We start from the raw sequence: 13,215 nt of genomic DNA, 5'->3' as shown, positions 1-13,215 counted from the left end.
CCTTAAAAGTGAAGTGGAAGTTGGCTTCGACTGGTAATGCATGCCCGCCAAGATCATCATGCTTTGATTTACAACGTAAACTGAGGGTATCTTTGTTTAAATCGTTGAAAATGTAGACATGAAACCTTTCTCCGATTTTAATACTAAAACAGGAATGATTCATTGCAGAATGCAGATTGGTCGCGAGATGCAAGGTTTGATTTACCATTGCCGTATCTGTTGGTGGAAAGTAGAAGAGACGGGGCTTGAATTGTTGGGATCCATAGAGGTGGATAAAATGAGATGGGTTTACGGAAAAGAAATGGGATGATTGGGTTCATGAGGCTTGTTGAGATCGCGCAGAGAGCGGGCAGCATTCTTGCTTAGAAGGGATGTTTTTGTAATTTTGACGGTTTAAAGTTTTTTTTATTTATAAATATATTAAAAATATATTTTTGATATTAAAAATATATATAAAAAAAAATAAATAAAAAAATTATAACGTGATTTCAACGGTACCGCCAAAAGAAAATCTAGCAAAGAGTACCGGTGCATGTTGAATTATGTACGGATAATTAACAGAGCACTATCTGACCGAAAATGGAAGGGGGGATAGCAAGCCCGCAAATCATGTCATTTAAGATGAAAGTCAGCAAATTACAACCGTGTGCGAGAGAGAGGTTACAAGCAAATAAAGGATTTATACAATACAAATGTGGGCGAGAGGTTACATGCAAGGCATACAACTATTGTCCACTCTTTACAGAGTAGCGGGGTAAAACTCAAAAAACAAAAATATTGAAAAGTAAAATTAAAAACAAATAATTTTAAAAAATATTGAAAAAAATTGTAAGTTAACGTATTAACTGTGTGACCACAATATTAGATTGGAATAACCTTATAAAAAAATATGAATATCAATTATTGGTAAATTAAGTAATGAAAACTAAAATTAAAAAAATAATAATTTTTAAAAATGATATGAAAAAGATCAAAGTCAACATATATTAATTTTTAAAACTCATAACCTTAGTTATAAGCCCGAAGTTAACCCTGTAGTAGACAAATCTTGAAAAATAACAAAGCAAAATTCTAAATAAAAAAAATATTAAAGCATGAAATTGAAAAAAAATACAATAAAAAAGGATCTATAACAAAAAAAAAACAATTAAAAGTACAAAGATTAAATTTTATATAAAAATATTTTAAAATCAAATGAAGAGAGATAAAAATAAAAAAAATTAATTAGAAGAATGATAAAAATATAAATTGAAGAAATTTTTTTGAAGAAAAACAATAAAAAAAACAAAAACAAATAACAATAAAAAATACATACCAAATTGGATATAAGAAACAAACGAAATGATATTTTTATACTTTGATAATGAAAAGAAAGAGAAAAAAAAAAAGAAAAGAGAGAAGTTTATTGAGCATAACTATTATGTTATCGTGAACACACGCCCCACCACCTAAAAGATCAAGGTGAAATGCTTCCATTGTTGTTATAGAAGGTAACATTTAGAGGTAGGGTGTCGTCTCATGCATAGTTTGAAGAATGTAAATTTCTCCTTCTTGTTAATGTATATGTTGTGTATGTCAATCACTTTTTATTTTAAATAATATTTATATTTATTAAAAAAATCAAATCGCTTCCAAGTTAACTTAATAACAATTAGAAAACCAATTTAAAAATACAAAAAAAAGCTTTGAAAGATGGTTTGAAAAATATTGTTTTAATGATTATATAGCCTTTACATTATGCTTTTAAGATGTAAACAAATTGCTAAATTGTCCCTAATCAATCCTTATAAAACTTTTACTTTCAAGGATACTAGAGTCTCTACATTGTGCATTTAAATTATAATAAGACCAAATTATCCACGGTTAATCCTAAAACAACAAATGGATCCTAATGTAAAGATCTTTTTACTCCAATAACAATTGCATTTATTTTTTGTTTAAAGTATAAAATGGCAATTACATTGTTACGGTGAGTAGTTATATGTGTTTAGGTATACAGTGAATTTATTACGGATCCTAAACTTTTTAATTTAGTGTGTATTCAGTGATGTGGTGCAAAATATTTAAAAAATATTTTTTAAAAAATTTATTTTATTTTTAACATTAATATATTAAAAAATAATATTTATTTGATATTTTTTTAAAACCACACATATTTTTAACTAATCACGGTGCTAATAAGATGGACTCGAGGGTATATTTGATAATGTGGTAACTTTTATGATTGTGGTTTGAAAAAAATTATTTTATAAAAAATATTTTTAATTGAAGTTGGTTTGGTAAAATATATATTTGGTTAAAACTATGATTGAAATTAAGGTTGAATAAAAAGTAATTTAATGTATTTGGTTAAGAATGCTTTTCAAGTTAAAGTTATAAAATAACTAAAAAATATTTATTAATATTAATGATTTTTAGTTAAAATATTGTAGATTTAAATGTTGCTATTACATCATGATATAAACAATGCTTTATAAAAAATATTTTTTATAGTTTAATTAAACTATCTGCAATTCCATCACGTATGAAATTCATCTGACAAGAATTATAGTTTTTATGGCTTCCTAAACATGCAACAACATTAAGTAAAATATCATCAAGAACAAAATTAAAATTATGACCAAATTCTACAAATACTATGTCATCAAATAAATGTTTTTAATATAATTATATAGTGCAATTGAATAACGTTAAATAGTAGTTTTTCAAATAAAACATAATATCCAATGGTGTATTTTATCGTGTAATTTTACACTTTATAAATATTAAAGTCTATATCTTGACATTAGAAAAAAATTAAAAAAAATCTCTGATATTTTGATCAAACTCTAATGGATAATCATAAACTACCTATAATATTTTTTTCTAGATTATATAAAATTAATAGAAAAATATGTTAGAAATCACAATTTTTTTGAGAAAAGATTTTTTAAATTTTTTTATTTTATTAAATCAGACCACTCTAATGCATTGAGATTTAGGAAATAATGAAAATGCTTTCTACTATTTACATGTGATATAAACAATAAAAAATAAATTAATTTACTCTTTATAGTTTACTTTGCAGAATAATGAAGACAGAAAAATGCATTAGAAGAAAAGGAATAAGAAAAAGAAGGGAAATAACATATTAGAAGAAAAGGAATGAGAAAAAGAAGGGCAATAACATGCTACGGCAATATCTTCCTAGCAGTCGAAACGGCAAAGATCTATTATCTTTAATACCACATAATAGAATAATTTAGTTTGAAAAACTACGTGATCTAAGTTATAACTATCATTTTATTTTTGATGTCTCCATTTACCAGTTTGAAACTTTATTCTTTATTTCCGTTGCTTTCAAAATTAAAAAAAAAGGTAAAAAAATATTAGCAGTGACGATACCAGGTGGACCTTGGTTTTATCATCTTAGCTTCCACCGAGGACTGAACAGTCACTTAAAAAAAAAACAGGAAACTAAGAAAATAAATCATTCTAACTGTCCATTTTATTTCCCTGTGCTGGATCCGACAGGCTTCCAAGAATATGCTGGGAGTACTTCCAGCGCTTGCAGCAGGGCACCTGTCGAAAACCTTAACATGAATAAAAAAAATATCATTAAATTAAAACAATTTTTTTTTCTGCTACTAAAATATCAAGTGGGACCAAAATACAATCCCATCCACCCAACTACTCGTTCAAACTCGGTGTACATTTATTATGATAGAATTAAAAAATTATAAATTATTTCTTTTAATTAAGATTTGAATTTTTTTAATGAAAATTATATAAAACTGCAATTATAATTAATTATCAAAATATCTTTAAATTTATAATTAAAGTAAAATATCAACGGCACCATTACACTTGAAGTTTTTATTTGACATTGCATTTCAAATAGAGTTGAATACATTTTGAATTTTATTTTTATCTAAAATTATTATTTTTTATATTTTTTAATGTGTTAATATATTTTTAAATAAAAAAATATTTTAAAAACTAAACACTGCATTCATAAACCCTACCGTCAATAAGGTGACCAAACTCTCCCGCAGCAAAGCCCACCGCAACACGCTCTACCCTCCCAATTAGCTGTAATGGAAATAAATGCAAAGCGTACAAATCATGTTTGGCAACACAGTCAGTCGTTCTGACCCCTTCCTGCCCTGCTCACCTGGCGACTTCTACAAAGCTCTTTCTCACTTCACTCTCCTCATTACAGCCGCCCCTTTCCCTATCTTTAATAAAACCCCTTCCTTCCTCATTAACCAATCCCCAAACCCTCCTTCCCTCACTGTCATCACCTGACCACATTTTCCCGGTAACCATGTCTCGGTCATTACACATTTTCAGTCCCTCTAACCTCACTTTCCCCAAACAACCTTACCCCAAACCCTCCAGCAATCGCCGGTTTCCGGCCACCACCTTCTCTCCGAAACTCATCTCAATCAAAGCCTCCACGTCATCAGATCCCAACTCCAGCACGTCTCCGCAAGTCCTAATCTCCAACAACGGAACCGGAGCAAGCGGGATTTTATCCTCTACACCGCAGGACCATGATACACCGCCGTCGCAATCAATTATCTCCGACTCGAGCTCGATCGAGGTAGATGCGGTGACGGAGGCGGAATTGAAGGAGAACGGGTTCAGGAGCACGAGGAGGACAAAACTGGTGTGCACGATCGGGCCAGCGACGTGTGGATTTGAAGAGCTGGAGGCGCTGGCTGTTGGAGGAATGAATGTTGCACGAATTAACATGTGTCATGGGACGCGTGAGTGGCATAGGAGAGTGATTGAGAGAGTGAGGAGATTGAATGAAGAGAAAGGTTTTGCTGTTGCTATTATGATGGATACTGAAGGTAGTGAGATTCATATGGGTGATCTCGGTGGTGCTGCCTCTGCTAAAGCTGAGGTAACATTGCGATTTTGGATAATTCAGTAAAATTATGTGAACCCCCCCCCCCCCTCCCTCTCTGCATGTTGTGATGAATGTTATTCGAATTCAATACTTTTTGAAGCTGAACATGATTAATTAAATTATTAGATAATGCGCATAGTGATTTGGTTGTTGGAGTTGTTCAAAGTGTACATTAAGATTAGGAGTCATTTTTGCAAAATTTCGTAAGATTTGGAGGTAATAGTATCGAATTGTTGGATGTGCGTGTGTGTGCAGGATGGTGAAATTTGGACTTTTAGTGTGCGAGCATTTGATTCGGATCGACCAGAACGCACCGTCAATGTGAATTATGATGGTTTTGCTGAGGGTAATTTTCTTAGTGCTATAGTTGTTTGAAGAAAAAATATTACTATTTGTTTTTGCAAGAAACGACCAACCTTTAGCTGTAACTCAATCCCATATCTGATGATCAACAGACGTGAAAGTTGGGGATGAACTCCTTGTTGACGGTGGAATGGTGAGGTTTGAGGTGATGGAGAAAATTGGTCCAGATGTCAAGTGTAGGTGTACTGATCCTGGACTGATGCTACCACGAGCTAATTTGACTTTCTGGAGGGACGGAAGTCTAGTACGAGAACGCAATGCTATGCTCCCCACAATTTCCTCGAAGGTTGGTGCCTCTATGTTTTATATGTTATTGATAGGTGTCATTGATAGTAAGTAGAAAAGCCATATTTTCCCTGCATGTCTTTAAATGCTTCCAGAAATTTTGAGAGTTTGCCTGTCATTAAGGTTGGATCTATTTGAGGAGAATATCGAGTTATCGATCCTTTTCTCTTCTCTTCTCTTCTCTTCTCTCTTTCTTTTAAGAGGAGGTTGGGGGGCTGAGGAGTGCTTAACTGGTTATCCGGTTCAGGTTTTCAGGATTCAGAAAGTTTTCTTAAACTTGAAATTTTCTCGATCTCATGCAAATATTAACAAGATAAAAAAAAATGACATTTAGAGAAGGCGTGGGGAATTGTCATCTAGACAATATATACTTTTTTAAAAAATATATATTTTTTTAATTTCATTTCATTTTTGCAACCCCCACGCCCCCGGGCCTCTTTCTCCCTATATCTGTTTTTGTTCTCACCATTAACTGGATGGTTTATTTCCCCGAGCTGAAATTGAATTTCTTGATAACTAAAGTTTGTCCATTGACCACCCTCATAAAAAACAAAAAATTTGGTCCATTGTCATGGATTCCCTAAATAGAAAATCTATTACTTCATAAATGAGAGGGACATACCAGTTAAGCTGGTTTTGAATGGGAATGCTTTCATGCCAATCATCAGTGATTATTTTTTTTGGTTTTACACTTTCCTGGCCCGTCCATTACATGATGCATCAAGCGCAAACTTCATGTGAATGAACTCTCATACTGAAATATTCTTGTCTGTCATACCCATTCCATCCACTTTATATTAGTACTTTCTCTGTTGGTGGGGATACCATCATATTCTTAAAAATAAATGTTACACACACACACACACATATTTGAAATAGATTGCATTTTAAAAACTAAGATGTAGGGTAAAATATACTCCATGTTAAGCCTTGGGTTGGGAATTGCCTTCAGTTTCTAGGTCAACTCATTTCAGAAATCTATTGTGAACCCTGGAAGAACTGCAATCTGTTCAGTTTTTCACGACTGGAGTTGAAAGTTCCCTCATAAATAGGGGTTGTAGAGAGTTCATTCTGACAAACCACTTGTAGGTCTTGTAAATATAAAAAATCAATTGTAGATGTTGCCTGCTGATGCAAACAGCATGTTTAGCAAAAAATATGTTTGTGTAAATCTTTAGCGAGGTGTGCACCACATCAATTAACCAGTTAGTGCTGCATCACCCATTTCTACTGCACCTTTTTCTGCAAAGTTGAAAATGTTCATCTGATTTCATCACCATTTTTTTCTATATATATTTTTCAGGATTGGTTGGATATTGATTTTGGGATTGCAGAGGGTGTTGACTTCATTGCAATATCCTTTGTCAAGTCTGCTGAAGTGATTACTCATCTTAAAAGCTACATAGCTGCACGGCCTCGTGATAGGTAAGCATATCAAATTAAAATATGTAATGCTTTCCACTCTTATGATTGAATCTCATCTTTAGCCAGTCCCCCAATCTGAACAAGGCTGGACTCTTTGTTACCTGCTGCAATACTTGAAAGTTCTTTTTTGTCATTATCTGGACATCCAGTATTTCATTTATCTGGGTTTTTGGTGGACTGAGTTTGTCTTGATTTCTTTATTGTGTCTGGTATCTTTAGATCTCAAATAGTAGATCAGTTTATGTTACCATTGAAAGTTGCAACATGAAGCTGAGTTACTGTGATGTTGAAAATAACATGTTGCGTGTGCCTTTTTTTATATATAGTTTTTGCCTTCATTAATAAAATGGTTATTGCCAGTTTTCTGGACCAGCACTGATTTTTAATTCTGATGCAGTGATATAGCTGTCATTGCAAAGATAGAGAGTATTGACTCATTAAAGAACTTGGAGGAGATCATTCAAGCATCAGATGGAGCAATGGTAGCCAGAGGAGATCTAGGTGCTCAGATACCATTAGAACAGGTCCCATCGGCCCAGCAAAACATTGTTCAAATTTGTAGGCAGCTAAATAAGCCAGTCATTGTCGCTTCTCAGCTACTTGAATCTATGATCGAATACCCTACACCTACCAGGGCCGAGGTAGCTGATGTTTCCGAAGCAGTTAGGCAAAGGGCAGATGCTTTGATGCTATCTGGCGAGTCAGCCATGGGCCAATACCCCGAAAAGGCATTGGCTGTTCTGAGGAGTGTCAGTGTGAGAATTGAGAAGTGGTGGAGAGAAGAGAAATGCCATGAAGCTATGGAACTCCCTGTTGTAGGATCCTCATTTTCTGACAGTATTTCTGAAGAGATTTGCATTTCTGCTGCCAAGATGGGTATGCATACTTTGGTTCTAGTCTTTTAGACATCTGCTAATGAATTTATTTTAGCATATCTGATTCAACTAGTTGTAAAATGAGGCACTTCACAGAAACCGATTTTAAAATACTTTCAGGGGTTTCATTCATTGAGTAAACCCTTTTTTATGTGTGTGGAATATGAACACCAGAGGTAAAGAAAAGTGAAAAATGAAGAAAATACGCCCATCATGTTTTGATTGCAAAATTACACCAGCTATTTATAATATACTGTTGTATTTTATTGAAGAGCAACATTTCTAGAAGTTGTCCAAACTTCCAATTAAGGTTACGAACGCTTTTATATATATACATGTCACTGGTGTTCAAAGGGGGATTTTGATAATTATGTCTTGCATATTGTTTGAAATATTTATTCTTCGTCCTACTGCATGATCAGTAATTGCTATTGTTTCCTGTTTTTCTTTTCTTTCATTTTTTCTTATTGCCTTCAAATTGAGTTACCTTCTTCTGACCATTGTCGTCATATAGTTCCAAATTGTTGCAAGTCATCTAATTACATTGATTCAACCAAGCATCTCCTTTTCATTCCCTCTTGCTTGGTTTGGTTCTCATGACTTGCTTGCTTTATTGTTGGTGGTTGTCAGAGTGACCAGCCTCTCCAGTAATTAGATTCTAAACCCCCCTCCCCTTCTCACCTTTCTTTGAAGTGCCACTTTATTTTTTGTTTTGTGTACATGTATGTGTTCATTAAATTTTACATGGATTATGTGGTATGATTTGCATTTTGCAGCTAACAATTTGGGAGTAGATGCACTTTTTGTCTACACAAAGACAGGCCACATGGCTTCTCTCTTGTCACGCTGCAGACCTGATTGCCCAATCTTTGCTTTCACAAGCACAACATCTGTAAGGAGACGCCTGAATCTACAGTGGGGCCTGATACCTTTCCGCCTGAGTTTCTCTGATGATATGGAAGGCAACCTTAATAAAACCTTCTCATTGCTCAAGGCTAGGGGAATGATCAAATCAGGTGACCTTGTCATTGCTGTCTCGGACATTTTACAGTCCATCCAAGTTCTGATTGTCCCTTAGATTTTAGGTTAGATTGCAATCGCCACCTCGGCCCTTCTTCTAGGTTGGGTTATCTAGTAATTTCCATGTCCATTGTTACCGGTTCAGGAATTCAGTTACTGCTAGAAAATTCTAATTGCTATAAAGGAATCTGAGGGTAGCCATCAAATTATCCCTGCTTTCACTGGCTTTGTGACTGATGCAAGGACACATCCACCTATTCAGCAATAAGGTTTGGCGGATCACTCCATGCTAGCAGCTTTGATTGTTTTGGCAGGTGATCACAATTTTACCCAGTGACTTTGTTTTAACATGTTTCTAAGTGTACCAATGGAAGCAGAGCTATATTTTCTCATATATTGTTGTGTGGTTTTGTATAACCAGTGTAGTCCAGATTGCTTATGTTGTTTTTTCAGCTTGACTCTTAGTTCCGATAAATGCTTAGGGAAAACAAGGTCAACAGAAGTTACCAGATTTGTTTATGCTATCCAGTTATTGCTTTGTATCTATTCACGCCTATTTATCTTTCCATTTTATATTCCAAGCATACTGAATTTCTTATTACATTTTTATTGATGACTCCAGGCTGAAGATATGTGTGTGTTTTCTACATGTGATCACCATTTGTCTTATGTTTAGGCAGGCCTTTCAGAAATCGTCTCGGGTTGGCTCCATGAGATTGATAATAACCGAAAAGGTATGTTATTAGCACTGCACTTATTTCTTGAGAAGATGCCCGTTTTGCTGTGGTAGTGTTAGATGGTGCCAGCTTTGTGAGTCACGGTTATGAATGGCCATAGGAGTTGTTTTATATAACCGGCGGACTTGTTTGGAGGTGATGGGCCCTGGAAGGAAAGGAGCTGGAGTCAAAGAAGTTATGGGTATTTGAGCAATCATGGAAAAAGCGTAGTGCATTAAAATATCTTAGCGATAAAAAGGACTAAAAGGAGGAATTCATATCTATAGCTTTTGCTGAACTATCCCAGTGTATAGACTTGTTTTAGCAGAGAGCATTGCAAGGATTTCCTAGGAGGTTACCATTGAAGCATTATGGTGCCGTTCTCCTCGACAATCTCCAATTCTCGTGTCTGTTCAAGTATTTTCTTGTCACCCACTCCATGTAACCAGGAAAAACTATTTTTGTCCAAAGAAACCTTCAATTTGTAATTCAGCTTTAGAAAAATAGTAAAAAGGGTTGGATTTTTGACGTTCGGAATTGAACTAGCTTAGGGCCACTCTTAATATCAGCTGTCTCAACAGTTAGAACTTCTGGGGCCTAGTCTGCTAGAAGCCCATTTGAGATTCTCGTGTTTATAACCCTGAGCTCGAGTAAATTTTGAAAAATGATAGGAATGGTCACTCTAGTTTCAAAAGTTAATGAATTAGTCGCTGGATCAGTTTTGATCATGCTTAATTATCTAGTGTTATATTTTAAAAAATACCTTTTTAATCAATCCTTTTTATATTCATGAAATAAAAAAAATATGAAATGAATATAAAAAGTGAAGTTATAAATGGATTTAAGGAGGTAAGGATTATATATATAGTTTCTAAACCCACGAGAATTAATTAATTAATTAATTAATTTTTATATAACATAGGGACTCATAAATTTTTTTAACAGGTCCATAAAAAAGCAACATGCAAAGAAACTGCAAATCCGTGTGAAAGAAACCTTTTTCAGCCTTGTCTTAGTGTCTCTCAAACTGGAAAATTTAAGTGACTGATAGAAATACGGAGTGCATTAACTTCAAGAGCATTTATAATCTGTGCATACAGTCGTACGGATAACAATAATGAACTCAATAAAATGGTAATTGTACACTGTAGCTCTGTTACAAACCGATTTCTTGTGAAATAAATGTAGGGTTTGAGTTTTGATTTTTTTTTTTTAATCTACCGAAAATTAAGTGTTTAAACCTTGTAAATGAAGCAGGAAACCAATGGCATCAATGAGCCATCCTCTCATGATTCTACGAAAAACCAAAAGAGTAACTAATCAGATGATCCTGATAGTGCAGTGAAAGAAAAGTCATTCAAGCTAAGCTAAGAACAAACATATAGATGGATCCCCAGTTGGTTTAGTTCCAGTGGACATCTTTCTTATTTAGTTCCTCGTAAATGGCCCCAACGCTCCAAGCTTTTTTACTTTTCCTTTAAGAGGAGCAATTCTCCTACTTTCGAACGTTCTAATTTATTGTTTCTAAACCATGATTGAAGACTGATTTAGACATGGAATTAAAAAAAATAAATCAAATGAATAATTTGATAATTAAGAAAGTTTGTTCCCTTTTAAAAAATTCTGGGTTCAAAAATTGGAGTCAGTGTTCAAGAACCAATTATTAAATCTCACTTAGTATATCAGGTCAAGGTGGGGATGCGCTTTTAAAATCATTTATGAAGGGATTTAATCTTGAATAATGGGTACGATCATTCTAGGATACTTTTAACTGTAATTTGTTTTTTCAAGTCCATAACACAAGCAATCTATAGTTGATTTCTTTGCTTCATTTTCCTAATACTAATGAAGTATGTTTCTTTATGAGGTTTATAAAATTTTAAATAGGCTGGAAAAACCTATGTTAATTATGAAATAAAAATAAAATTAAAAATTAAAAATCCTAAGAAAATAACCATAAAATCCAGAAAAAAAAATCCAAACTAGACAAGAAAACTAACAAAACCGTCCAAACTGGGATCCTAGTGCGAGAATTTCAATATCTTAATATCTAATGTTCCGTGTAATACTATAAGAGTTATATTACGAAAAAAAACCTCTAAAAACTCTTATAAAAATTTAAGTTTAATCCAATAATTTATTAGATATTTTTAGGTCATTATTCTAATATAACATGATTAAAATTCCTCTTTTAACCTAAAATATCCTACTATTCTAGAAACATTTCTACTAGCAATTCATATAACCGAACAATTAATTATTTAGTGATGGTAAATTCATAAATTGCTGTTCATAATTACCTATTATCTCAATCCCCGCTACATCGGGTGACTTGAGAGACTACTGGACACCACCTCCTTCACTTATAATCATAGACTAGTGACTTTGAAAGACTTAAACTATTTCACAGTTGATTTATTAAAGAAACATCCACTCCAATTTTCAATGATTTCAAACAACGACGATGACAGATAAATAGGTGCCCTCTTAAGCAATCTTAGAAAATAAAAATAAACACACGCACACACAATATATATATATATATCAACATCTTTTCGATTATCAATTGATAATTGGATGCTTCATCCTTTGGGATATTTTATATCTTGCAAATAGATTTTTTTTAATTAAAAAAATCAACAAACAGCCATTTTCAAATTATAAAAATTATATATTTGATTTTTTTGTCATATTTCTTATCTTTATTTAGAAATGCATTAAAATAATATTTTTTATTTTAAAAAAATTATTTTTAATATAAACATATCAAAATAATTTGAAAATATAAAAAATATTAATTAAAAAAAATAAAAACATTTAAATTTTTTAAAGTATAAAAACAAATAATTTAGACGCTAGAGTGACCAAATATTCTATCATCTCAGACTAGTTAAATCCTCAGGACATGAAAAATAGTATCGCTATCACACTAAAATCATGAACAGTTGGAAGCAGGCGAATTATTTTCGAACAGTCACCTCAACCCTGTTGCTCTTGCTATGGACAGATAAAGCGTAGGAATGATGCTGATTTGGCTTTGCTCGAGGAAAAGAAGAACCTAAAACAAGAATCCAACCCCTCAAGTCGCAGAGGAGAGAAGTGGATTTTGATGCTGGAGACCAAAGAATAAAATACCAGTCATTTCATGTTTACCTTTCCTTTCAAAATACCTTTTATGCCTTCATCAGTCATCATCTCTGTTGTAAATTGTATCTTTATAGTTTATTTCTGTGACACCAACTTAATTTGATGTGATTGATACAAACAAAATGGTTATTATTGTTGTTGCCATTTTTCTGGGGATAATAAAGGTATTATAATGTCCTTAATATGGAAAGATAAATGATGCAGTCCCCCTTTAACATGGACGATAAATCTAAGGCCGTGAGTTTGTGTTAATTTTCTTATAAAGTCAATAGAATTTTCGTCACTTGACCTTCCAGCATAGACGACGCTTGCAATGGTCTCAGAGCCTGTTTAAGTTAAGAATTATTCGAGCGATGGTTAAAAGTCTTGTTTAACAAAAAATTTAAAATAATAATCAATATTCCATAAATATTTAAAATATTCCATTTAAAATTTTACTCAAACTATCGTTCACCTTAAGTCAATTCCAGTGGTCTCCTTTAAACTA

The 13,215-nt window shown here is 33.0% G+C and overlaps 1 protein-coding gene across 1 annotated transcript; it reads left to right on the top strand.

Annotated features, from left to right (window-relative positions):
- The first annotated feature begins 4,052 nt into the window (after window positions 1–4,052).
- Window positions 4,053–9,471, top strand: LOC105130003 (pyruvate kinase isozyme A, chloroplastic). The gene is made up of 6 exons (XM_011032306.1): window positions 4,053–4,891; window positions 5,153–5,243; window positions 5,353–5,546; window positions 6,849–6,970; window positions 7,368–7,846; window positions 8,622–9,471. Exons 1-6 carry the CDS (start codon window positions 4,307–4,309, stop codon window positions 8,921–8,923), a joined length of 1,773 nt encoding a protein of 590 aa, XP_011030608.1. The 5' UTR covers window positions 4,053–4,306; the 3' UTR covers window positions 8,924–9,471.
- The last annotated feature ends 3,744 nt before the right edge of the window (window positions 9,472–13,215 follow it).

This window comes from Populus euphratica, unplaced genomic scaffold (assembly GCF_000495115.2).
Source record: "Populus euphratica unplaced genomic scaffold, PopEup_1.0 scaffold17.1, whole genome shotgun sequence".
Classification (NCBI taxonomy): domain Eukaryota; kingdom Viridiplantae; phylum Streptophyta; class Magnoliopsida; order Malpighiales; family Salicaceae; genus Populus; species Populus euphratica.
Note: the sequence above shows the minus strand (reverse complement) of the source record. Positions and strands in the feature narration are given on the sequence as shown.

Excerpts from the sequence above, each read along its gene's own strand:
- LOC105130003 (XM_011032306.1), top strand. The coding sequence starts at position 4,307 with ATGTCTCGGTCATTACACATTTTCAGTCCCTCTAACCTCACTTTCCCC. Across the intron at positions 5,244-5,352 it reads TTATGATGGTTTTGCTGAGG|ACGTGAAAGTTGGGGATGAA; the intron begins GTAATTTTCTTA and ends GATGATCAACAG. Across the intron at positions 6,971-7,367 it reads GCTGCACGGCCTCGTGATAG|TGATATAGCTGTCATTGCAA; the intron begins GTAAGCATATCA and ends ATTCTGATGCAG.